Below are 27,560 nucleotides of genomic sequence, written 5' to 3'. Positions count from 1 at the left end.
CCTTCCACAGTACCCACGCTGGACTGTGCTGTGGAGAGCGGCGCCGCGGCAACAGGCGGGGAGTGACGGGGCGGTAGAAGGGTCAAAATACATCAGCGAGCGAGCGACCGAGCACGCACTTCCCCCCCTCCCCCCCAGGCTGCCGTCATCACCGGGACCACAATGCCCAGCGTGCCACGGGCCGCTGTAGGACCGCCCCTCTGGGACCGGGAAAGGGCAGGGGCCTGGAGCGCTTGAGGCGTCTCGTGAATGTCTCCGTTACGAGGGGAAATGAAATTAATAAATTGAAGTATCCGCTTCTGCGGGTTTCATTTCTCCCCTGACTCTGTTCTGGCAACGAAACCCCTTCAGGCAATGCTCCAGAAGCATCTTAAAAATTATTTCAAATTTTGGGGGCGGGGGAGGGGCGTAACACCGTTCGCTGCTTTCAGGTGCTCTGTTGCTAGCATCTTCAGAAGGGAAGCCATGAACGTGGATAAAGATGCATCATTGAAAATGGAAAACTCGACTACAGGAGATAATTTTTCGTGCTTTTTCTAGTTCTCTCAGGCAGCACTGCCACACTGCCTGGGCAGCACGTCAGTACTAAAAAGGAAGCATGGGTAGGAGAGCAGAGCGTGTTGTAGCGGCTGGGCCATGCCAGAGAAAACCAAAAACGCTCATGCCAAAAATAATCCCAGCCCATCGTGCCAAAAATAATCCGAGTTTGTCACCAGCAGTGAGCCCATGCGCCAGCAGAGGAGCCCTGCCTGCCTGCGCTTCATGGAATCGCCCTTGGCCGGCATAAAGAAAAGCTGCGGGCAAATAAGGAGGGATCTTGTAGCCTCAAGATATGTAGGACAAAGAAACAGTGCCTCCAAGGGCTAGAAAGAAGAAATTATTCACTAATAGACAGCTCGGTCACCGGTTCTGCTATTAAAGACAGGTCAAAGTACACATTTGGGGGAAATTACTTCCTTAAGTTTAAAAGTGTGAAAGGAATAACACAGGCATTTCTGTTTCCTTATGTATTTGCTTCTAGTTGTATAGTGGTTGGTAAAGGGTAGCCATAGGTAGGCTATCTCAATTGAAAAGAAAAAAAAAAACAACCAACCAACCAACACCAGATTAAGTCTCCTGGCCAGCTGCCTTATCACTGCTGGGCTAAACTTGCCTATAATAATTTCCTGCTTTTCCTTTAGTCCATTCATTTTGGATTTATTCAAAGCATCCCAGGTGTTCTGCCTGAGAGCTTTGCCTGGGTGCATAGTCGAAGTTGGGAGTTTGGGGGACTGTTTTTGTTCTGTTCCAAATTCAACACTCCAGCTGAAGGCTTGTGACACCTTTTTTTGATATTATGGTTGCCTTCAGCTTGCTTGCACAGCAAAGGGCAGTATGTCCACAGTCTGCCCCTGCTTCTGGTCATGATAATGTTTAGCCCTTATTTCTGAACCTTCTGCTTTTATACTAGTCCACAGACAAAGACTAAACATAGGGTTTAAAAGCATTAGTAGCAGTAAGCAGTACATGAAACAATTCACTTTCTCATATGGAGACTGTTTCTGGGTCCACTCATGGATCTGCATGTGCTAAGAAGCAAGGATTTTGTGCTAGTTTCACAGAAACCCTTGCTGTCATCTCCTACATTTACTGCAGGTGAACTCTCTATCAACACTACTCAAATTATTCAGATTAGTGCAGGCACAGGAGAAGGGTCATATTCATCTTGGTGCTCAGCTAATGACATCTGCCTTTTGTTTATTTCTCTGTTGACTCATTTGTGGCTATACTGCAGTGTAGGAACAAGGTGGAAGGCATCCTCTCCAGGCTGTACCACTCAAATGCCTTATTTTCCTTTCTCTGCTGTGGAAACTAGTGGTTTCTAGAAAACCATACGGATCTTGCGGTTGGAGAGAAGACCAGTTGAAGGTGTGATGCTAACCCAGAGTAGGCACCTAAAATTTTGCCTGAGGACAGGGAAGAAAGCCTTGTTTTGCCATTCTGTGTCTTATCAGTTGTGTTTTGGGCTTTTTTTTTTCCTAGCTTTAGTTTTTCCACCACTCAAATTCTGGAGGCATGGGAGGTGTGAATGGCAACTGTGCAGCATCGTAGCCCCTCCATAAAAAAATTACTTGGACACTGTAGAGTTAATTTTTGTTTTGCATATAAGTGGTTCTCGAACAAACTAATCTTGATGCAAGCAGTTTGCTGTTGCGCAGTGAGATCTGTGGCTTTGCAGAACAGTTGCTTCTGGGAGTAGCAGCCACTCGGGCTGCCAGCTTGCATCAGAGCTGCAACTGGCGTAGGTCATTTCCAGGGCTACCAAATGCTTTGCAGCCTTTTAAAGCTGCAAAACTGAACACAGCTCTACCCGTGTTTGTTCTCTCCCTGGCTGGGTTTGTTACGGCTCATTTCCTCCCCACCCTCACTGCAGAGAGCTGGAGCTCTGGGAGTCCACCTCGTTCTCAGGCAGCCTCACCCCAGTATCGTGGCTGGAGCCGTACATGACTCTCTACGCTGTGCCAGCACTGGAAAAGACATGTAATACCAATTTCCCCTATGGGAAGAACCAAACCAGCCCAGGCTGCTGCTGTCCTGGCCACTGGACCCCTATAACTCCTTCTGGGCCCCTTAGTCCTGGAGGGATGAGGATGCGTACAGTGGGTCTTGATGAGGTGCTCTCAGGCTGTGACATACAGGTTAAGGACGCTGGCAGCCTTTTGAGTAGCCTGAGGCTGCACAGCAGCCAGAAATATTTATTCTGAGAGGTGACAGGTGCTCCACTGCTCTGATGCCAGTTGTCATTTAACAAAGACAATTGGTATTTGCCTTTTGTGATTGATTGGTTTTGGTGTCCAAGATGATGTGAGCTCTGACTGAAGATAAAGGACTTCCTCCTGGGCAGATTGTCTCACATCTAATAAAGCCTGAGCTGACGCTGCAGCCTCCTCCTTCAATTCTGCACCAAGAGGACCTGCCACCAGTATGGAGGCAGCTTGTTGAACTTCCCTGGAATGGGTCACTGAGTTTGAAGATACGCATCTTGATGGTTTAAATCTCACTTCCATAGGAAACCTGGCCAAAGATGACAACCTTGAATTACAGCCACTTGTTTTCACAGTGTTAGAAGGTACAGAGTGTGCATGTTAAAGTGCTGGTAATCACCTTTGTATTAACATACATTTTTCTTACTAATTTCTCTGAGGATGCTGCAGGTTTTCCAAAGTGCCTGGATGCAGCAGTAACCAGCCACTGTGTTTCAGAGAAAAGCCCACTGGTTGCCAGACATACTGCTGTATTTACCAGGTATCTAGGAATGTCAGTTCTGGCGCAGACCATGCTCTGGTTAGCCTGTTGGTAGTATTGAGTTTATGTGTGTACATGCCTACTGGAAGTACACAGCCTTGTTCTAGACAGAGCTGCTGGCAGCTTCACTTCTGTCAGGCTACCAGGTTTAGCAGCTCCAACCAACACTTCTCTCCTACTGCAGCAGGAGGTAATCTTTGCTAAAGAACAAGGTTAAAATGCAGCTTTTGCATGGCAGTTAATTTTTTTCAGTAGCTATACTGTACCATGTTCCTGAATACCTTATCAGCAGATACCAGATACACATGCTTATTTTCTTTTCTAGGGCAGCTGGATCTCTGCTACTCTGCCACTTTGGTTACTGAAGAAAGGGATGAAAGTACAGGCAATCTCTTCTAGACAGGGTGTTCAAATCCAACACCTTTATTAGCCAAAAGACATTAGTGCTACGGTAATTAGTTTACCAGTCAGCCTCTGCAGTAGCAAATTAAGGAAAGAGAAAGGTAAAGTTGATCTATAACACAACAGCAAGCTGAGAGCTGACAATTCAATAATTAAGATTATACAGATGGACAAGACTTACCAGGCACTGCTGCTAGGAAACACATTAGCATCGTGTGGAGCTTAGGTGGGAAAAATAAATATTTCTAAAGTGCTCTCCTTCCCTGAGCAGCAGCAACAAAATAGTTTGTGGTTTTTCATCACATATAAAGCACGATGAGCCTATCTACATACTGTAAAGCAATCTCTCACACATTATTTCCTAGAATAATAAACAGCTATGATAAATCTATGAAAAAAAGCAGGCTGTCATTTGTCTTTATTTTTTACATGCCTGGTTGCTGCTGTCAGGACATTTTTGTCGGTGAAACACAGCACCATCTCCCTCAGGTGAAATAGCTGCAAAGAGAGTTAACAAGGGACTTCTGTGAAGTTAGGACAAAGAAAGTTTGAATGAATAATTTAACATGGTAACTGAGTTTAAAAATAGCTGGAAGATTCCAGATAAAGACAGGAGTTTCAGGAAGACTTATTCCCCATTTTAAGCAGCTCTTCTAAGAGATACAGTAACTACATTACTGTAGGGCCATAAAGGCCCTATGAATCAAGAAGCTTCAGAATCTTGTGTCCTCTCTTGCCATTATTAAAACTTTGAAGTAGCCCACACTTTTAAAATCCTCTTTAGAGAATAATTTTTAAACAAACAGCACTCAGGATCCAGTGTTGTTTCATAAAAGTTTAATGTTGGGTTTTTTTTTTAATAATACTGTTTAATCAAGAGAAACACATACAGAGACTTCTTGGATGCTAGCAAAAGAACTTACATTACAGACATAACCCCAAACAGCATGTTTAACCATTAAGAACATAGAAAAAGCTTTACTGATTATTCATATTAATAATTATGGAAAGAATGTGCCCTCATACCAGATAGAAGAGATACCACTGCAGTCATGCAAATCTGCACCCACGTCTTCAGAACAGGATTTCAGAACTTCAGCAGTTCCAGATCCCATTTTCTTAGCTCCTGTGGAAATTAAGCAAAAGCCAGCAAAGTGAATGGGCTTGTTACAGCAAAGTCAGTGCTCATCCTAAACTCCTGCTTGCTGAGCATCTGTGGGTTTGACTGTTACATTCCCAGATCTGAGGTCCTTTTAATTGTTTTCCCTTCTGTATCAAAAGCTTTCAATACCAAAAGCTTTTGATGTTCTCTAGAATAAATCTAGTGAGCTTAACACAGAATGAAAACAGCCATAGTTAAACATACCGACAATGCAGGCAGTGCACCAGGAGAAGAGATTTGTATGAACTACGGTAACTAAAATCTATGTATTTAATGCTGTGGTCTAGGATACTAACCTTATAAAGCAGAGGGTTTCATTTTACAAACCTGAAATAAGCTTTCAACCTGTAAGCCTTTTTCGGGTTCTGAACCACAAATACGACTCTCAAAGGAATAATTACAGGTCATTTAGTACCTTGGATGATCTCTTTTCTGTAGACCTTGTAGCCAGCTACAAGCAGGCTGTCCATGCCTGTATCTTATATCAAACACCAGATAGATCAAATGTGAATTATAAAGTACTGTAGCAAAAGCAGATACAGATTTTTTTTCCCCTGGCCAAACCGACTCCTTTGCATGAAATACAAGTGTGAATTACTTGTGTAATCCTGTCTTGGATGATATGGCTAGAAACACAATCAAGATATACTTACACTTGTCAAAGCAATATAATCTGTGAAACTGGCAGAGGACAAAGTTTAGACAGTACTTGGAAAGCACCATATTAAATGGGTATAATTGCATTAACGTTTCAATTCTTATGAGAAAAAGCAGTGACTGATATTCCTTTGCTAATGGACTTTGTTCTTCCTACCCCCCCCCCAATCAAGCATTTCTAAATACCCATCTTTGACGTGCATAGCTACATGAATCCTTCTCTCATCTGATTATTTGGCGTTAACCTTTGTTTTTTTCATATCTGATAAGAGATGAATACAGCCTAATGTGAGTATTGTTGTGAGGATCATCCCTACTATTTCTTTACCAGATACCTGTTACAGGACCTTTTGCATGCTTTCACAGCTACCATATCTCCTAAAGTGCTATTTTGTTTCTACATTCATCTAGTTTGTAAACAAATTAGAGAGGGTGGCATCCCAATGGATTGGTACTAATTTCAGCGTTACTTAGGTTCTGGCTAAACCTTCCCCACAAAAGAAGTTGCTTGAAGAAAAATATACGATTGTATACGATTAAGAATGTAAAACATTACCTTGTGTGTGTGCTTTCCTGTCTGTAAATGGGAGAGTCTTCAGTCAGCATACTGGAAAAGGGAACACTGTTTCCCTCGACACAGCTCCAAGGAAGGTTTTATTTCCTGCAGGTATTCAATTGTTCTCCACCACCTGCCTGAGCGATTCTAATGGCTCTGCTCTCTGCATGCCCAGTTGCTGTACAGCTTCATGGGATTTATTACAGCAGCTTGACTCTTTTTCCTGGAGCCTAGAACTGCTAACATATGGTAATCAGCCTTCTCACTGCAAGCAATAAGACAGCGCAAGAAGTGGAGGTGGAATAAAAAAAAAAAACAACACCAAAAAAACCAAACCAAAACCCAGAAACTAATACTAAATACGGAGCCTCAGGTTTCTACTCTAAGGCAGAATATAAGTCTGCAGCTGCATTATTTTGCTCAGGTTGGTTATGGTCAGGAGTACATCCATACTAGCTGAAAATAGCTAACAGAAAGGATGGTCTAGCAACCATAACCTGCATCTCCTCCTCCTTCGTCATGCTAAATAGAGACAGAGGAGTCAAGTAAAATCAGTTCTACGGATGCTCTACAGTCCCACAGTGGTGGCACGTAGGCTGCTTACACTTTGTGCAGCAGGCAGAAGAGGACTGAATTCTGACTCAGGGAGCGATTTTGTTCCCTTTACCTTTTCGTAATGCTCTGAGAGAGCAAGAATTAAAAAATGGCAGAGACCTTGTATCTTAATTTACTACTTGTACTTTTTACCACTAAGACACAAATACATTCAGAAAAAAATAAGAACAGAATGCTGGTTGATGCATTTCTCCCCTGCTCACATGCCATTTAAAAGTATAAAACAAATAAACACTCCCCCCCCCAAAAGCCTACCTGCTGCTTAGTTAAAGCTTAGTAAGAGACAAGATTCCAGCAAGGCAGAAGCAAGATTTACCTGCCCAAGAGACTACCCCAGGAAAAAAAAACAACTGTATTTTGTCTAAAACATTACTTTTGTTTCTGAAGGTTTCTGCCAATTGCAAACATTTGAAGGCTGCTTCTCCTTTCCAAATGCAGCCACACATGTTAAAAGAAACCGGAAGAAGTATTAAAAAACCACCTGGACTTAAAACAGCCTGACAGAATGCCAGCAGCTTTTCCATGGCTCTTCTTCCACTGCCTCTTAATAAAGTTTGGTTTCATAACAAACTTCATCCAGAAGAAAGGCCTTTCTTGTCAGCCTCCACCATGGCAAACTAAAGGTTGCTGCATCAAATGAAGACTTGGTTAATCCATTGTCCTTTGAATTTACTAGGTATTTTTGCGTGGTTTGAAGTAGTGCAAAGAAAGCAGTTTTCAAACTAGGCTTATTTCCTCCCTGTCAGCAACTTTCTAAAAATCAGTAGAAAGGTAACTTCTTATGCATTATGCAGCTTTTAGAGAACTAGGTTGGGAAGGAGAGGTAATGCTGTACTGCACCATTCAAACACAGAAGTAAATCCCCTCCATTAACTCACCCCTCCTCCTGAGGATCTGGAGTCAAGAGTCCAAGGCCAGCCTAGAACTTAAGGCTTCTCAGTCAGTGCACTATGCTACAGCTCTGCCAGCACAGGGGACCAGTACAGTGGATAAATCATTTACTGCCTCTGGAAACCACAGGGGAAAAAAACAAAGAAGAAAAACAAAGAAAAAACAATACATAAATAAAAATGTATGCCATTTCATGAAACTGCAAGACAGTGTTAAAGTTTGTGTCTGCCATTCTGCCTAGATCATCATCTACAGCATCTGTTTTGTTGTTGTCCACTCCAGCAGTCCCAGGAGAACCTTTTACTCCTACCTTCAAAAAAGACCAAATTAACCTTTCTTCCAGTGTGGAATAGAGGCCTACACCACTCAGGCAAAGAACAATTATTTGACAAAAGGTCATACAGAGAAGTACTATTTAATTTGTACCATAGGATGGTTCAGCTTCTGGAAAGCTGAAGACAAATATGGGGTTCAATTCTCAGTCTGCCTTGCTTTCCCTTGGTGCTAGCTGCTCTCCATTGGTGGCAGCCAGGTTCTGCCACTGACCACCACCACTACATCTGGAAGCAACTGCAGGAGAACAGATAACAAGGATACTGGATTTATATTGATGTTCTTTGCTCCAAAATGACATCAATCAAGAGTACGTCCCACACAGGTAACACAACTTTGAATAAGGTTGTCTGAAGATGATTGTCCAAATGATTGTTTGCCATTGCATGCACGGAGACTTTCGTGAAAACCAATCTGCGAAAGGAAACTAACCAGAAATCATGTCTGTATTCCAAACCAGCACCATCCAAAAATGCAGAACTGTGCAAAAATTCAGCCTTCCCTTTAATTTCTCCCTTCCCTGCACTGATAGCACTCAATAGAAGGCAGGCAAGAAAATCAGTTCCCCTCTTCTTCTGTGGTTTTACAAGGGACCAGGACTTCACTGAGGAAATTGTAGAGAAAATGGGGGGAAAAAAATAGCTGTCAAATGTAAACAAACAAACTCAGATACATAACTTTACAAAAAAACCAAAACATTTACAAAAGAAACCTGAGAAACAACTACAAAGGACTTTTTATAAATCAGAATTTAAGCAATCTCTACTCATTACCCCACTCCATTTTTAAAGTATCAAAGCATGTCAAACCTTTCTTTCTTTGGTTTTGACAGCAGTTATTTGAAGAAAGTAGGGCGATGATCCTAACAAAGATTTCTTACATTCAATACAGTAACTACTTAACATCATAAAAACAGCTCAAAGAGAGTTTCTCAAAACTTTCTTCCCTTCCTAATTACCTTTTTGTAATGACTTTACAATTTATACTAGATTTCCAAACTCAGGTTAGATATTACATTTCTAATACGAAAACCTCCATGACTCTGAAAAATGTTTCATACTATCTTCACACAGTCATGAAAATGGAAGAAAAATGGTGATCTTTTTTCCTCTGGAGGTCCACATTCTGGTAGTGATTATGGAAATATGAACTCTGCTTGAGTTCTGCCCCTGACCCCCCTGCCCTGAGCTTTACATAGGGCTCAGGACTTCAAAAAAACTTCCGCTGATGATGCTGACAGTAGTTCTACCATTGACTTCAGCTGGGAATAAATCCATTTTTTACTGAGCAGGCTAACTGTTGACTGTCTTCATCGTCTACAGTTTCCCCATTTTATCAGCAACAACAGGAGTTAGACTCTAATTGAAATAAAACACTTTCCCTGAGTTAAAAAAATCAAGAAGAAAGTCTTGTTGACAACCATATGTTTATTTTTAAAACAATTTACAAATAAAAATGTTATATTTATCCAAGCAAACACATTTAATACTTTAGTCTTTAATAAGCTATACAAATGAGAACCATCACACTAGACCTTTTGATAGCTCAAGGACCGTTCAGGGCAGGCATGCATGTGTCTGTATCACATGAAGTGAGTCCAATTCCTGACACCAGGGTTCTGATCTTCTGCTTCTTCAGAGCTGGCCAGCTGCTAAATGATTTAACACAAATAGTTACTGGATCACAATAAAATGAAAGAAAGCCCATTTCAAATCATGTAAGTGACCTCGATATGTCTGGTCCAGGTGTCAGGCCACAGAGCCTTACCGATTAGTCTTCTTCTCCAAAAGCCAGTCAGACAGATTTTCTCCCCTTGCTTAGTGATGTGGCATCCATACATGTGTTTATACTATACAATAAAACAGCTTAAGTACAGATGTAATACAACAGTAATTACAAATCACAGAGACATAAACAAATAAAAAAATCAATTCTAATCACATTCTTGTGTTTCAAACAATGGAAGTAAACAAAACCATGCATTACAGTTTAAAGAAATTTTCAGTTTTAGCTCTTCTGCAAGTCTCCATTTCCTCAAGTTCTAAATTGCTGTTCTTGAGCTTGTCCCAGTGGCTGGGCTACTCACGGTGCTACTGACACGAGCAGGGTGATCTGGAAATCATCCAAGAATGGTCAAAGAATAAAAGCCCCCAAAAGAAACAACAAAGACGCACGCATTATAAACGAGAGATTCCATTTTAATAGCAGAGTGTAGAAAAGAAATTGGCGAAAAAATTCACATGAAAAAACATTTTACACAATTAATTATGTACAGAATAAAGTATGTGTCTGGTTTCCAATGATGTAAGTTTCACTTTAGTCAAGTCCTACCACAGGATGCAAAATACACCCAAAACCCTTGACTGGAACAACAAAAAAAAACCAACAACAAAAAAAACCCCAAAAAACATATACATAATCCCAGCTCTGGCTCCTCAAATATTGGGACTGGCTGGGTTCACTTCAACCCACTGGGCTTTCTGCTAAGCTTTCAGCAATTCCTGAATTTGTTGTAGCTTCCAAACTACTGTCAGCAGTTCCTGTTTGCTCAGTCTTCTTGCTCTGGATGGTGTATAATTCCTTGCCATGCTCCTTTCCATGCGTTTCTTTTAGCCCAGGAAGGAAAGCTTCTGCGCACCCAGAAGCCTGACTTACTGTGCTGCCTCCATCACAGCTCAGTGATGGCATTTCAATAGCACCACCTTTGCTCTCCTCCACTCGCAGAAGGATCTCGGACATGGGAGAAATGCCCTGCATTTCTAGGACTGGCATGACCACATCTGTAGTGTCACTATTTGAGGACTGCAATCCAAGCTGCGGTGTAGCTGTTTGAGAAATCCGTGTGCAAAACTGGTCTTTCTGACTACCAGAAGTCAGTGTAGAAAAATCAGTAATGTCCGTTTCATCCACTGTTGTTTCAGTGCCCAGCTTCCTAAGTTTACTGGACTCCAGCCTAATGGATGCAATAGTTTCTAGTTTAGAGACTCCTTCTGTGTTCTTATTTAAAAGTCCTGCTGTAAGGATGCTGAAGCATTCATGTTTTACCTTAGTATCTCCCAGACTTAAATCAGTGCTTTTGAACTTGAGCTCAGCTGTCTCAGATGGAGCCTCATTGTGTTTCACACCTTCTGATGTCAAAGAAACTTTCTTGTTATCCACACAAACATTTGCAGAGAGACTTTCAAGTTGCTCAGTGTTCAATCCTGAGCGAGTGGTATTCAGATGAAGGTCATTGGCTGCTGAGGTTCTTACATGCTTTGTTTCTGGGGAGCGGACAGCTTCTCCTGAAAGATGCTCCCTACAGAAATCTGCTGACAGAGCAACTACTGACTCTTGGAAAGGATCAGAGTGAACCTTAGAAAAGCCTCCAGTCCCTACTTCTTTTGTATCTCTCTTAACAAAAACACTATCTAATGTTGCATCAGATCCAGTGTGTCCTAATGATTTTTTTTCAACTTCAACTACTAATTCTACACTGGACCTGAGTTCAAAAATGTTTGCAGAGCAGGCATTGACTAACCATGCAACTTCCTGCCTTTGGGTTTGGTTATCTAACACTGCATGTCCTGAAGGTTCAGGTCGAACTTTTTCTTGAGCTTCTAATAAGCTCTTTCTAGTTTCTGTGCTGGTGAGACATGTGTCTGGTTGTACCTCTGTCAATTCTGAAGCACTAACTTCATTAGAACCAGGTTTTATTTCTATATTTGGAGTATGTGATAGATCCCAACCACTTTCAGAACAAGAACGGGTTGCGATGACCCGTTCTTCTCCATTACTAGTTCTGGAAGTGTCCCATTCATCGGGACTTCTTGTCAATTCTGAAACCTTATTTTGGGTTTCTGAAATTCGGGAAGCTTTGCTAAGGACTCCTGGCTGAGATACTTCCAAAGCTACACTTTTCAGTTCTACATCTTTTAAGGAGGCACCAACAGAATTCTGCTCTGTCATTACTGCTACTAAAGCTTTTTCTTTTGAAGTTTTTTGAGAATCACAGAGCAAGTCTGAACTATCAGTTTCCGAGTGAGTTCTACATTTATCACTTAACTTTCCCTCTAGCAAATGGGAATTTCCCAAACTTTTAGTTTCATTCCGTGTTTCAGGTAACAAAGTCTTTGTGTGTAAGCTAAGTTCAGGCTTTACCGCTTTTACTTCCCAGTCTTCCATTTCCGCATCTTTCTCCACAGTACCAGGAACATTTGTGTTAGTAACCACAGTTTTATGTGCATCTTCCTGTCCAACTTTATCTTGGACCTCTGTTTTCTGTAGATCACTGAATTCCTGACTGCCTACCTGCCCTTTGCATCCTATATCCACAAGTCCAATTTCTGAAGGCATCTGGATACCAGAAGCAGTTTTTGCTTCTGGCAATTCTGTGACCAACGTCTCCGATAGCTGAGGCTGAAGTGGTTTCTTGGTCATTTCAGCCTGATTCTCACCAAGAACCATTACTTGATTATTACACTGTGAGGAACTTTCTTTTAATTTAGTCCTAACATCTGTTGAAAGAGGGGTCTGACATTTTTGACCTATGTCTTTCTGAATATCGTTATCAACATCAGGGCTTATCTCAGTATGAAGTATTAAAGTGTCCTGAGTATCAGTTTTCTCCTGTTCTGAGCTTCTCTCAGCTGAGTGGACTTGGCTAACTTCAGTAGCCGCATTCTGAGAATCCTCTTTCAAGGAGGATAAGCTATTATTTGTTCTAGGGCTTGCAGGTAATTCTGCAGTTTTTGCTAGGTTAGAGTTTTCTCCATTTGGAAGCGCAGAACTTGCAAGCTTGCTGTCAGCCGAACCCTTTCCACCACTACTGTAGAAAATATCATAGAGATCTTTAGCATTGGCTGTGGCCAAGCAAGAGTTTCGTTTCTCTAACTTTTTTGCCTGGTCACTAAAAGCAGTTGAGGGTGGTGGTGGAGGGGGTCTCACAGGCATTGCCAGCATTGTCTGTTCACTTTCAGACACACCTGGAGCTACTTCATCTGCAGGGATAACAGCTGCCTGCTGGACTGCTGGTGGAAAAGGGAGTGGAGGTGGTCTATCAGAAGTCTGAGAAGACTCATTTTTCTCTGCTGCTTTCAAATCCTCCTCTGCCCCTTTTAAAATCACTTCTTCTCCTCCAAAAGCTTTTGAGATTATATCTGGAGGCAGCAGAAGATCTGCACTGGTTTCTTTCACCACAGGCAGTGGTTTGGTGGTAGCTCCAGAGGATTTTATGGATAAAAAGGTGTTCAAAGGTGCAGGTTTGCTAACTGTTGCAGTAGTAGACTTCCTGAAAATCATGGTGGGGACTGGTAAATTGGGTAGAATTTTTGCTGGTGTTGATGTGGAAACAACTGGTGTCCATGGACTAGTGTGTGGAATAACAGTTTTCCCAGACAGCTTGATTTCAATGGGCTTGACATGGGGTTTCCCAGGCTGACACTTGTTCTCCTCTTTGATCCCTTCTGTACTCTCTTCCTTTGGAATAGCTCCTCCTGGGGTTTTATCCTCTCTCTCAGTCTTTTTCCAGCTAAATTTCCCAAAGGAAGTCTGGCTTGGTGATTCCTTTTTAGACTCCTCTTTCTTTTCTTCTTTTTTCTCCTCGTCTTCCTTCTTCAGCTTAAGCTTGATACCCATTTTTCGCCCAGAAGAATCTATTTTGCCTTGAGTTTCACTAGTCCCTTCTCCAAGTTCTGGGATGCTCTTTGCTTCCTCTTTCTTTATTATTTTTGGTTTCTTCTCATCCTTCTCTTCCTTCTGTTTCTCAACTAGTTTCCGCTTCAGCTCGCTCTGCCGCCTGCGCTCTGTTTCCAGAACTACAGCCAATCCAGCTTGACGGTCTAGATTTCTTCTCTCTTCATAAAGTGGGTTTTCATCGATGTATTTCTGTGAAAATAAATGGCACAATTTTAGCCACTGTTTCCATGACGAATAAATAAATAAATTCAGCTCTGTAACAATTTGCACTTGTTCAGTAAGTGCCATCTCAACACAAAGAGATCAGAGAACTACTCCCTACCAAGAAATTGAGATGCTACAAACTCCACATTCTGTAACTTAATGTGAATTGAGTGGTGGCTTTGCAGCAGTGCTGTCACTTTACAGAAGAGTCTGAAAATAAACACTGGGACTTAAACACCACTTCAACCTCATGCAAATGAAATCTTTGTTTCTATGTAGTGGCAAGTTCTGCTTATTTAGTTCAGTAGAATGTAATGAAGATAACCAAATATATATACTCCAAGGAGTCAAAGGTCATTCTTCAGGAAAGGAAGACAGAACAAGTGGAAGCTAACACAAGGAATGACTCACTCCTAGTACACCAGTTACCAACCTTATATTTCTCATTGTGGGGATGACTTTTCACATGCTGCTCTGCTGAGATTTGATCTCCAAAAAATTCATGACAGAGCTGGCAATAATATCCAGTGATGGGAATCAGAAACTCAGAGCCTGAAAAGGCCAAAGAAAATGATCAGAGAAACAAAACTTAATAAATGCCAAGCTCTTAACAAAGCCAGATAAATATATGAAATAACAACAGCAAAACCTCTAGCAATGTTCCTTTTGGAACGGTTAATGCTGCTCTCCTTACAGTACGGGAAACACCACTACCAGGAGCAAACATGTAAAGTGAAGAAGCTTGCTCCACCAACTAAGCTTGACTGCTACGATTCAAAAAATTATTGTAGTGCTCTCCATCATATTAAGGCTATTCTCTGTTCAAGTAGAGAAGTATTTTCAATCTTTGTGGTGTAGTCTGCTCAAATACTAAACACCTGGTTTATAAAAAGAACGTAAGTATTTTCATTAAAGTTCAGCAAAACAGCATCCTTGTGCCTACAGAACCAGCTGCAGTTATCTCACACTGTACTCTCCTTTAGCAGGCACTACTAGAAGTACATAAAAGATAAATAAACTGAGATTGATCGCTGGCAGGCCTATTTAGACATTCAGATTTTTAATCTTGTATTATTTTTCAAACAACTTGGAGCCCCTTCATATGGCTTTCTCAGATTTTCTGTATCCACACTCTACCAAATGACTCATCAGTCATTTTTCACAGACAATTTTACTACAATTTTATTGAACAAATTAGTCTGTTGCAAGACTGTGTGAAGTACCGCACAAGATCTGCCCAAACACAGCAAGCCATTGCGGTCATGTTCTGAATTCAAATACGTTAGTAAAAATAACTTCAGAACTACACTGGAGAAAGAAAAAGCCACTTCTTATTCAAAATAAAACAATAATCTATAAGAAGCAGAGAAGGAACCATGCTATGTTTTCCTACACTCTCACTTCATGACCTTTTCGACAACCAGGAAATTTGCTTTTTTCCTCATAATATAGTATCTATATGTGCTACCAAGGTGAACTTTTAAAATTCCTTTCTCTGAGCAACTGGAAGCTGCTGGAGGGCAAAGGGAGATGATACTCAAGTAAAAAAAAGAAAATTAACAAACCTTTGGCAGGAACAGTTATCTTATCGATGCGTTTTATGGAGTCTTGTTTGGTCTCACTCTGGATCTTCGAAGCCCAAGGTCTGTTGTAAGGATCCAGGGTCTATTTGCACAGTGACAGAGGTATATAGGCTCATATATTACACTAGCAAGGCAAGTACACTTGTCTTTTTCCTTTTTAACATCCTTTCAGAACACTGAACATTAAAATCAACGTGCAAATATTTACAGGAACTACATTTTCCTCTCTTTCCCCTCCCATTTTGCAATTTATAATGAGAAAATAACCTGTGAAAAGGGTAAAATGCACATGATAGCAAAGGACAGGTAAACATAAGAAACACAAATATCAAACGCAAGTTCCCGAGAGAACTGTACACAGGCCCCATTTATACTATTCGGAACACACTGGTAGCTGCACAAACTGCTCAAGTCCAACATTAGGGAAAAAGAATTTGATAAGCAACTTCTTGAGTTCATTATTACTCCAGGTTCCCTTGTAAAATGTAGTTTTGTGATGTATGTTTTAGTGTTAATATATAAAGCAATATGAAATGCACTTAGTGAAGGAAGCCTGCAACATACCTGTCTATGTTTCTTATTATGCATGTGTGTGAAAAAGTCAAACAAGGTCCCGCAGATGGTATTGCAGTCTTTGCACCAGTGGTTCCCTGCATCATAATATTCATAAATATTGGCCAACTGGAAAGGATGTTTGGAGGACTGTGAAGAGGATTCTGCTGGCTTCGGGCTTCTACCTCTGGGTTTTTCATTAGTAGCTTTTGATTCCTAAATTGAACAAAAGGAAACACTTCTCTAAGACAAGGAAGGACAGACACAGTGCTCTAGAACTCAGAACCTGCCTCCAGCAGAAGCCACACACACCAAAATAAAAATAAATATATCACCTGCTTTTCAGCGCCCAGGCTAATTCCACTGTTTCAGAGAGCTGGTATTGCCGACTAAGATGCTGCATGGCTGCAGTGAAGAGCTTCCAATAGGGCTCCCAGATGTAATGGCTGGATGGTTGTAGGTAATCAAGGAACCAAATGAACAAATTCCCTATGGCATGCACCCTTCCAACTTTATGGGTTTCACATAAAGATCTGAATAGTTCCAGTTTACCATACTAGCCAAACAGAGCCCAGAAGATCTAAAATGGTTCCCCTAGAAGCATTCAGAAGTTACTGTAAACGTAGCTTGGGTGAAAGCAGAATTAAAAAGGAAGTCAGAATTAGTTGACTAAGAGCATTTAACCCAATCAGCTTTATCAGATTGAGAGTTCCTGAATTCTGCAGAAGACTCGTTGCTTAGCAATAACAGAAAGATGACATTTTGTGTTTTGCTAATTATCTAAGCATGTAAGGTGAAGCATCCTGGGATTTGAGCATGTGATATTTGCACTTACATTCATTTGTACAAAAGACGCCATACAGTGATACACAGACATGTCAGGACTCTAGTCTAAATTAATACTAAACTAACACTGCAGAGTAGCAAAATAAATAATCCCTGAAATAGATAATGAATGAGCCCTGCTAATTTAGATTACAATAGTACTAGATGCATTTTGAGTTTTGAGTTACATTTTCAATAGCTGAAAGCCCATTATGTTATTAGTTCTAATCTGCACGGCAGTCTGGGAAAAACAGGATGTTAACTTAGCGGACTCAGTTGGTTGCATGATTTCCAAGTTATTCATTATTGGTGTTGAATAAATTTACTTAAGCAGATTCAAAACTGTTAAATAACATCTGCCTTACTTGAAATTCCTTTTGAATAAACAGGGATAGATTCTCTGCTGTTAACACCACCCCACACAACATACATTGTAAATCAAACAGTGAAGAGACAACCAGGCCACTGTGCACCCCACAGATACCCATAGACCAACACAATCCAGTTCTTGGTAGCAGAGTAGGAAGTGATCCAGTGAGTATTTGCATATATTCTGTCTGCAAGAACTTAGCAAAGTTGACATTCTCTTAAAAAATGAGAAGATCAACTCAGGATCTGCAGGAAGCACACAGAAGGATGCTCATGATGTCTGAGAGGTGTCACTGTTTATGTTATTTACCAACATACACCCCCCCAGTATATCCCATAAAATACTATCTCAATCAAAACTTTAAAAAGATAATGCGTCTCACATAGATAGGTGACAGCCAACTCTTAACCCCAGTTTGTGTTTAACCTCAGCTCAAAGATGCCTTTATATAGTTTGCTGCTATTTAGAGCCTAGAAGGGACAATGTGTCTGTTTAGTACAAGGCTTGCCTGACCTCTGTACTGCCTATGTAGCTACCACACACAGACACAGGTTCAGCAACAAGGGATCACAAGGTAAATAAGCAGAAAGGCATGTATGTTTTTGCCCTTAAGTTGGCAGTCAATTGATCTCAGCATCAAAAGGCCTGCACCACCTTCATTTTCATTAAAAAAAAATAACAATCGGAATTACATGGTGAATCTTAGAGACTTACGGCAGTGTCCTGTGTGCTTCCAGGTATCTGAATATACTAAATGTTCCTGTCCAGAACTCAGAATTTTCCATGTTAAAATAAGGAATTATGAAAAGGGGATCACGTCATTATGGGTTTGGACAATACAAACAATGAAAGTTAAAATAATGAAAAATATATTCACACATGCAATATCTCAAGAAAAGAAAGCACTATAACTTAATGCAATGTAGGATTTAGCAGATATTGTTGCATAGTTTAGTTTTACAATGTGGTGACTGAAGCAAATGATTTCTAAAAGTAAGTGGATACTAAACTTCAGTGATGTTTCAAGAAACACCAAAAACGAAACACAAAAGCAAGCCTTAAAATGAAAGGCATCTAATGAGTTCTCTGAACCAGACCAGGATGAAACATAAGAGAAAGTTTACAGCATACACAAATTTGAGTGACCTTGTAGAAAACACCTCTTATGCTACTAACATTTTCTTCTGTGCAAAAAATATAGAGTAATGTCTATACAAAAAGCATCTACCATCTCCCATCAGCTATTTCAGTTACGTATTCGAATAAACATCTGAAAAGCAGGATAATTAATCTCCTGAATACATGCACAACCTTTCAGATGTTACTATCACACCCTACTTCCAAAGTAAAAACTATCTTCTGGAGTGTGATGAGCCTGTTTAGGTATATCCAGCACTCAGTAGTACAGACCATGTCAGAGAGACCATACTGATGCATACTGACATTTCTTAAGAGAGAACACATAGCATGTCCATAATAATCATGTTATGCTGACAATCATATGTAAGTCTTGCAATTTGTTAATATCATCACCCAGTGAGAAGACCAAGATGCTCCAAACTTGCAGAAAGCTCTGCTGCTACAAACATTCCTCCTCGACAGGCCATGCCAGAAATGTTGGAGAGAAAAGAAGTCTGTCCTCCTGGTATGGCACTGAGATCAAACAGCTACAAACATTTGTGATACTGTTCAATCCAACCAACGCCTCAGCAAAACCAAGATAAAAAACAGTAAGTGGTACTGAACTGAACAAACCTCAAGGGAAATTATAAACACTGATACATTGACTCTCACCTGCATGCACCATCAAAACCAGCATATGAGATGTGGTAACAAATGACATCAAATGATCCTCTAGTAAATGTCTGGGAGCAGGTGTCTCGCCAGTGCCCTCTTCTCTTAGTGGGAAAATCATTACCACCCAAGCCAGAAGACTTTACCTTGTTGGAGGAAGATGTTTTCTCCACACATTTTGCATTTTCTGACTTGCTGTTCTTTTCTGAGGAATCTTTGGTTTCCACAGATGGTTTCCGGGGTTTTTCAAATATGTTAATGCCCAGGATTTGTGCTACTTTGTCAAGCTCAGACTGCTTCTTGTCAGCTGCATCAGATTCTTTATGCAGCTCTGAAATCTCCTTCACAATATTCTCTTGTAGTCTGTTCACCTCAACCAACAAGGGGTCTTTGTGTCCATCCTTCTCACGACGTTTTTTCCTCAACATCTCTCCTGAGCCAATCAAGGAAGTAGAAGAGTTGAAAATGCAACAGGAAAATTGTTGAAAACTATTCCAGAAACAAGTAAAATACTAATAGAAAATATTAGTATAAAATAGAAATACTAATATAAAATATTACAGCTAAATCTCAACTAGGAAGTTGTAAAGACAGAACTGCCTCTCAAATATAGAATCACTAAATCTGCATGACCCACCTCTAGAAGAACTGCTTTAATATTTACCCCTAACGGAGGTACCATAATCCTCAAGATTTAATAATCAATTAAAAATCACTATTTCCCTGTGTGACCAAACAAGTAAAAGTTAATTGTACATTCTAACCTGAAAGTATCATTTTTCAAATGTGAAGAAAATTAGTATTAAGTTGGACCAAACAAAAGTTTTAAAAATAAGAAAGTTAGCTCTGTCTAGAGAGGACTTTTACTTCTCCAGATAAGATTAATGAAAAATTTAAAGGCATGATGACAAGTCTTCAGTTACTATTTCTCACTTCTTCTAAGAAGTGCTAAAATGCACAAAGTGCAATTCATTTAACTTATCAAGCTGACGAAGAAGATGGAAGAGCAACTGTTTGCTTCAGTGTAACAGCCAAATTTTGACATAATTAATTTTAATATAGTAATTAGGTCACTACTTTCTCAAGAGTTGTGCGTTGCCTGGAGTATGAAAATATTAGATTTAAACCATAGACTACAATTATTTTGGTCTTCACTTCTCCTAGCAGGTACTAGGACTTGTGAAACATCCCAGTGGAAAAAAACAATCAAATAGCAGGGTGGGGATTCACTGTACCTTGCTGTTTACGAAGCCTGTCCAATTCTGTCTTGAGATAGTAAAGCTTCTTCTGCCGTGCTTCTCGTTCAGTCTTCAGTTTTTCTCTCTCTTCTATCACCTAAACAGATTGGAAGGGGACTGGATTTTCTTCTCTTCCCAACACAAGTTAATCAGCCTTGCAAGAATGGTATGCGCATGTCGTGCACGTTTGCCAGTCACAGAACACCGCACAATATTCTCAAAGTGTATTGAGTATTTTAACACAACAAATACACCTCTTCCTCTGCGTCTGCAGGTAACTATAGCATGTGCTCATGCTTTAACCCTATATGAACGCAATTTTTTCCTTCTGGGCAGTATATTCCCCAAAACTGCTTTGCTGAACTATTTCCTAAGGCATTTAGGCTCAGCTGACTATCTTCTACAGGGGTGAGCAAGATCAATGGCTCTTCAAAACTCACGCAGTACCTCTACAGCTAGCATGTTGCATCAGTGACAAAAGACTTCACAGCCCTTCACCTTGCCTCCTGCTTTGAGTCTGGCTAATTTTAGCTATTATTTACGCTTCTGTTTCTATCTGATTGTAAATGAATCACCAAATATATTTTACAGGCATAACTGCCTGAATTTATACACCTAGATGAAGTTTGTTTCTTGCTCAGGAAGGTAAACTCTGGCATGAGGAGCTCACAAATCCACTTTCCACTGGTTTTCATTGGTTCTCACAGAAGGGAACCTGGGAACAAGCTAAAATGAAACCTGAAAAGTTATTTCAGTTTCCTTCCCAGCTTCATTTTTCAAGAGACAAATCCCCATTTTTTTACTTTCACTATGCTCTTAAAGCTTACTGCTGACTTTTCGCTTGAACAAACAATTGACCCAAGGCCTTGTCTTCCCTAGACAATCACTACTACTATGGCAATGTAAATGGAGTACAACCTGGAAGGAGTTCTACCAACACAGTTAGGCCACATCTTAAATGCCACAAGTTTTTTGGTTCGTTGGTTTATTTAATCATCAAAACACTTTTCTCTCATTCTGGAGCATGCAAGTTTTTATACTCAAAGCCATCCCAGCAAAAAAACGTGGACTAAGCCCAAGCCAAAGAAGTCTGTAAGGCTGACAAAGCCCTAGAAGTTCTGCCAAGATGCATAGGTGAGCTAGTAGGGTATGTCACGACAGGAGAAAACCACAGAACTTTAGTCAATAGAGCTCTTCCAGAACTGCCAAGTTTCATTAACATCAAAACTTCTACTGTGTCAGCTGAAGAAATTATTATTCCTGCAAGTGGTGAAAGCTCACTTATCTGCTGATTTATCACTTTGTGTAAGTACTCCTCTTGAAGTCACATCAAACAAAAAGCAGAGAGGTTCTCTCAGGCTAAAAATTTAAAGTGACTTCTTTTCAGCCTCTCTTGGATTCAGCAGTCCATCTTTCCATGGCCTGATTTGTTCTGAGGAGCGTGATATAACTGGGCTTCCAGTCTCTGCCATGTGCTGCTCTTCTACTAGCAGATCTACCAACACAATGTATCACTAGCACAGCGATGATCAAAGAAAGTCTCTAATGCAGATATGCATATGCAAATGAAAAATTAGATACAAGTGAGCAATATGCGCTTACATCTCAGAAAGCAAACTGTATCCTGGGCTGCACAAAAACCATGGCCAGCAGGTCAAGGGAGGTGACTCTCCCCCTCTACTCCATCCTTATGAGAGACCCCAGCATGAGAAGGCCACGGACCTGCTGGGGCTATGAAAATGATCGGAGGACTGGGAAAGGTTCCTACGAAGAAAGGCTGAGAGAGTTGGGGGTTTTCAGCCTGGAGAAAACAAGGAGACCTTACTGCAGCCTTTCAAGATATGAAAAGGTCTTGTAAGACAGAGAGAGACTTTTTACCAAGGCCTGTAGTGACAGGACAAAGGCCAACAGTTTTAAACTAAATGAGGGCAGATTTAAATTGTACATAAGGAAGAAGTTGTTTAAGATGAGGGTGGTGAGACACTGGCACAGGTCGCCCAGAGAAACTGTGGATGCCCCATTCCTGGCAGTGCTCAAAGCCAGGTTGGATGGGGCTTTGAGCAATCTGGTCTAGTGAAATATGTCCTTGCCCACAGCAGGGAGGGTGGAACTAGATGATCTTTAGAGGTCCCTTCCAACCCAAATCATTCTATGGTTCTATGCCCTTACTTCAACAACAAAGATTAAGTGAACATCAGTTTGAAAACCCAAAAATCTTTCATGAATCTTCCAGTTCTTTAACAGTTTCCCATTTTTAAATATGTTCTTCCTCGCTCCTCTCTAATTATCATAAAAATCACGGTAAGTAGAGGAGGAAAGCATAAACACCCATAACCTAAACTGGTGTCAGATGTGCCAAGTAAATAGCAGTTTCCCTGAAGTTCTTTTGATTTTGTGATCCTTGTAAGAGATAATCAATGCAAATGTATTAATTAAGAGGGAAAGTTGTACACAGCTGTGAATGATGACACTCTTTAGTATGTATTTAAGAATGTCTAATACAGGTTCAACCATGGTATTATTGTACCATATACCCTGCTCAGATGGAGCCTCCTGTATTTCAGTTTGTGCCCACTGCCTCTTGTCCACTGGACACCATCAAAAAAGCCCAGCTCCATCTTCCTTATACTGTTCTTTCAGCTATTTATGTATCTAGGTATCTTCAGGTATTTCAACATCTAAAGCTCGGCAAAATAAAGCCAAGCTGGGGCCACCATGTGTTTTTTTCTTTAAGATTTTGGCTGCCCCCAAGGACTTCAACTTTGTGCTTGATTTCAGGTGTTCCGCCATAACCTATGGGTGTACAACTTTGGGGAATTCTAAGTGCATTTTTTAAAGTTATCACAGAGTAATACAGACAAATGCTTAGAAATCTTTAACAAAAGCAAATTTAGTCCAACTGCTCTTAAACTGAAACCACTCAGAAAAAAAATGGCACACCTGAAGAAAAAAATCTTTTACCCCAGCAATCAAGCAGTTCAACAACTTTTGATGTACTAGAATAGAGAACATACCTTCTGCTTTTGAGCTGCCCGATTTTTTTCATCTGACATCTTTTCTGTGGTATTTTTGAGAGGGTGTGAAGACAGACGAAGAGGCGCTTTGGAATGAGCAGGAGTGGTGGGGACATGAACAAGCACAGAACCATCTCTTTTTAAATCAGGGACATCCTTTGCCATAGAGACTGTCTCAATCACCCGCAGGTTGGGACGCGTGGGATTCACTGACATGGCCATAGTAAGAAGCCCATGAGCTTCTGGCATTGTAGGATTAGGCTGCTGAGCAGGGGGGTACATGGTCCAACCAGGGGCTGCATAGGCCATATAATGCCCATATGCATCGTATCCTGGAGGAGCTATTGTAGGAGGTGGATAGTTTTGGGGCATTTGAGTGGCAGTGAACTGGGAATAGTTGGGGATTTGGTACTGGGAAACAGAAGTAGGTGTAGGTGGCAAACTAGCAGGAGCTGGTGGAACTGAGGGAATGAGAGAGACAGAAGGAAGAGGCTGTTCTGGTGCACATGGAGGTATATCCTGTCCCACTGGTTTATTCTTGGTATATTCTGTTTTCTGAAGAGAGGATGCATTTTTAGACTGCTGGAAAGAGACTGGAGGTGATGCTGAGTGCTGCTGGCCTGACTCGGGAGAACGAGTGTCACTCCGGCTGCGACGCAAATCCCAGTGGTCCAGTCTGCGAGTATCTGAAGAGCGACGATCAGGAGAACGAGATACCAACTTTTTGCCATGAAGGCGTTCCTGGGTGCGAACAGCCAGTTTTCCAATTTCAGCAACACCAATGTCAAGTCCAATGGTTTTGAGCAAGTCATGGATCTTCGCATACTCAGCATTAGGTTCTTCTGAAGGATCCACTTTGATAGCTGGTGCAGGAGAAGGAGGTGGGCTCACTTTCTGACATATTATCTCATTGCCACAACTCACTGGGAGCTTCTGAATGGGGAAAGATTCAGTTTTGGTGTCTTCATCCTCATCACCATAAAGAAATTTCTCTTCATCCTCAATGTCAGGAAAACTACGCCTCCTCTTCTCCTGTGCACTAACAGAATCAGCCATCATGCCCAGAATTCGGGAGAAACCACTGCCATCCTGACTGGCCCTCTCGTGAGGCAGCAAGAAGTCAGTATGGCGATCAGCAGGCTCTGGCTTGGGTTCCACCTTTTCCTTGTGACTTAAAAAGCTTCCAAACTTCTCTTCAAATGTGAAAGCATCTTTGGAAGGCCCCGAAAGCGGGTTCCACTCATATAAACTGTCCTGTAACTCCTTGTTTGCAGACTCCACAACAGAGTCTTTGTTGAACCGTTTAAGAAAGTTCTCCACTTCAGAGGCAAAAGGAGTTGTGTTGTTGCTCTGGGGCAAAGATGAATGACTAGAAAGAAGAGGAAGATCCTTGCTGGGAGCTGGGCTGCTTGAAAAGCCCTCAGGCTGAAAGAGAGAGAAGTTACTGCTTACTACAGCACATTCTGAGGGGACTACAGGGGACTATGCACCTCATAGAACAAACAAAGGAACATGTTAATTTCTCCTTGAGTTCACAGCTGAAGAAAAGAGTTAGAAAAGACAATACACAGTTGAAAGAAAATACAGAAGATTATAAAACAAGTTGCCATTCTGGAATGTCATGTTCAGCAATTATATTCAAGATCAAAATCATATTTAATTATTTTTTTGCAAGCATAAGAACTGAAACTTTTAAACTGAAGCCCCATAACATAAATTCAGCTATGCTTTGAGTTTAATCACAAAGAGGATTCAACACTTAAAGACAGGTAAAATAACTGCACTGAGGTTATTCCCACTCACTTATTCAGATATGCATAATTAATGCCACATCAAATAGGATTTCCAATAATAGGTATAGAATGGGATGTTCAGTATTGGAGCACTTCCTGAGATAAACATGTCACTGTCAGACCAACACTGATCAGTACAACAGGCAGATCAAAAGCAATGCACTAAAACACTGAGAAAAGTCAATTTATCACAGTGGTTGAAACTGTTTATCTTTCCATTGCTCTAATTTTGAGACTCAATTGGTATAGCTTGAGTACAAATTAAGTATGGTTGATTACAGCCTACAGTCCAATGAGAAAAAATAAGGAATGCAAAGATGTTTTCAGCCAGAGGTACTGAGGATGCATTAGGCAGTCTTCTAAGTCCATAAAGTAACATGAAAGAGGCACTGTGACAGGCAGAGAGCTTCGATCAATGTCCTGACTACCTGCGATACAGAAAGACCTAGCTTTTCTATAAAAGCTGGCCCAGATGTCAGCATCCCAGGCTGAATTTCAAAAAGAATGTTTTATTCTGCCTCAGATTTCATATATATATGATTCTTGATTAAATGCCTTCACTGTTTAAAGTTTCTAATGCAATCCTAACTTGTATAGGTCTACAAAAAGATACCTATTCTCTCAAAGACAGGAAAATGTAAAGATTTGGCTTTTCTTTTTTGGAAATCAAACTAACATTCTGTATCATGAAGTGACTGTTTTGGAAAGTAGAAACATAGACAGACAGAGATCAAACCTGAATAGGAGACTCTACTTCCACTCGTTTCTTCAAAATAGATTTTTTGGGCATAGATGGGATTTCCTCAGGCCTATATGTATACCGAGGCTCAGAAGTCTGTAGTGTGTTAGTCAAGCCAGGGATCACATAATCACTGCCTGAAACATCATGATTCAAGTTTCTACTACGCTCCTCTTCTTCTCTTTTTCTCCTTGCACGGTCAAGCTCTCGGAATTCCTCATTCAGGTATGATGGGCTCGGGCTTCTACTGCGGCTGCGGCTTCGTCTGCGATAGTTTCGTGATCCCGATGAGAAACCCTGGTACTCTCCACTCACAACATGCATCTTCTCATCCTTTTCGTACCTTGGACGCTTTATTTCTCGTCCCCTCTCTTCTGGCCTCAATGGATAGGAGGATTTCCTGAGTTTGTCACCATCTCTGTCGGATCCACGAGGCAGCTCCTCTCGACGACCATAATGTGGACTATAATCTGAACGATGGAGAAAAACATCTCGGTTACGGTAGTCTTCATCATGTCTCATGATGAAGGGGCTTGAAGGTTGATCTTCATGCGATGGGTATCTCTCAAGGCCTCGAGGACACGAGGGGCCTCTAGTGAATATTGGACCATCAGCCATATCATCCCTGGGTAAAAGAAGCATAGAATAAATGTAAGTACTTGAGTCAGAGTAAACAAAGTCTCCCTCCTACTCAAGAGTAAGAAATTTCCAAATCAGTTTCAGAATAAACTAAACACTAAACAGAAGCAACATATTATGTACTTAAGAGGGCAGGGAAGAGGGGAAGACTTCTTTTTAATGGTTGTATACAACCCTTCTAGGAAGTCAGCTGCAAACACAGTGACATAATCAATTCAACTCATACTGCAGAAGGAGACCCTTGAAAAACTGATAGGATGGATTTATTTCTGTGAAGGAGAAAGACTACACGTTTAAAAAAAAACATCATTACTATCATATTTCAGAACACAATCCCTTTCCTCATCTCTCCCAGCACCATGCCAAGGTCGCATTTTGTATGAATTATTCAAGGTATAATTCAGTCTCACACCGGCAAATGCAACCAGATCCTCTTTTTATCTTCAACTGCAGACAAGGACCACAAATTCTAGGAACATTTTCTGTTGCAACAGATCTGTAGATAGGACTGTCACTAATCACATGAACTACTATACCTAAAAAGAAGCATAGCTTTTGAGAAGATACCTATGAACTAGGGATAGTAAATGTTGTGGTATCACTCCTTTGTGCCAGCCTCTGCATTATTACATACAGTGGATGTGCAACTGGCACAACACCAGATGAACTAGCTACATTTCTTGGGAGTTTTGGATCGATTCCTACACACATATCCAGTGAAGAGTACCATTTTAACTAAAGCCTTTTTCCAGGCCCCTAAAAACTTTTCTGGGACTGTTCTTTATATCAAGCAGAAACAAACCAAACCAGCTGCTGGTTTAACTCACAGGTTTTTCAAAAATATAGCAAGATCCTCCAAGAATGGGAAGCAAATGTACTCCTTAAGTGAAATCAATGGGACAGAAACCTTAAAGAAATGTCTTGCCCAAGTGATCAAGACAACAACTTGAGATAAACTATATATGACTGCCTGAATCCTCAAAAATTGCCTCCTCCTACTGAGAAAAGTTCCTCCATAGATCTGAGAAGGGATAAATCAAGCCATGACAGATGACAGCTTCATAAAAATTTGAAGATAAATTACAGCCCCAGTTTTTAAAGTCACCAGACTGAAGAATATCAGACAGAAACAGAGAAGGCTTTTTCTTATTTTCATCATTGATACATGCATATTTAAGAACAAAACCATCACAAAACTTACCTTATGTCTAACCTGCATAATTGCAAAGGAT

The 27,560-nt window shown here is 40.8% G+C and overlaps 1 protein-coding gene across 1 annotated transcript; it reads right to left on the bottom strand.

Annotated features, from left to right (window-relative positions):
• Positions 1 to 10,364: 10,364 nt before the first annotated feature.
• ZNF318 (zinc finger protein 318) lies at positions 10,365 to 26,307 on the bottom strand. Its single transcript, XM_010185543.1, has 8 exons — positions 25,687 to 26,307; positions 23,158 to 24,582; positions 20,141 to 20,240; positions 19,052 to 19,338; positions 15,929 to 16,132; positions 15,347 to 15,446; positions 14,215 to 14,333; positions 10,365 to 13,766 (listed from the first exon to the last, which is right to left on the bottom strand). The coding sequence occupies exons 1-8, from the start codon at positions 26,305 to 26,307 to the stop codon at positions 10,365 to 10,367; spliced, it is 6,258 nt and encodes a 2,085-aa protein (XP_010183845.1).
• Between the last annotated feature and the right edge of the window lie 1,253 nt (positions 26,308 to 27,560).

The sequence above is a fragment of the Mesitornis unicolor genome, unplaced genomic scaffold, assembly GCF_000695765.1.
Source record: "Mesitornis unicolor isolate BGI_N332 unplaced genomic scaffold, ASM69576v1 scaffold18565, whole genome shotgun sequence".
NCBI lineage: Eukaryota > Metazoa > Chordata > Aves > Mesitornithiformes > Mesitornithidae > Mesitornis > Mesitornis unicolor.
The sequence above is the reverse complement of the archived record's forward strand: the minus strand, read 5'-3'. Positions and strand labels throughout refer to the sequence as shown.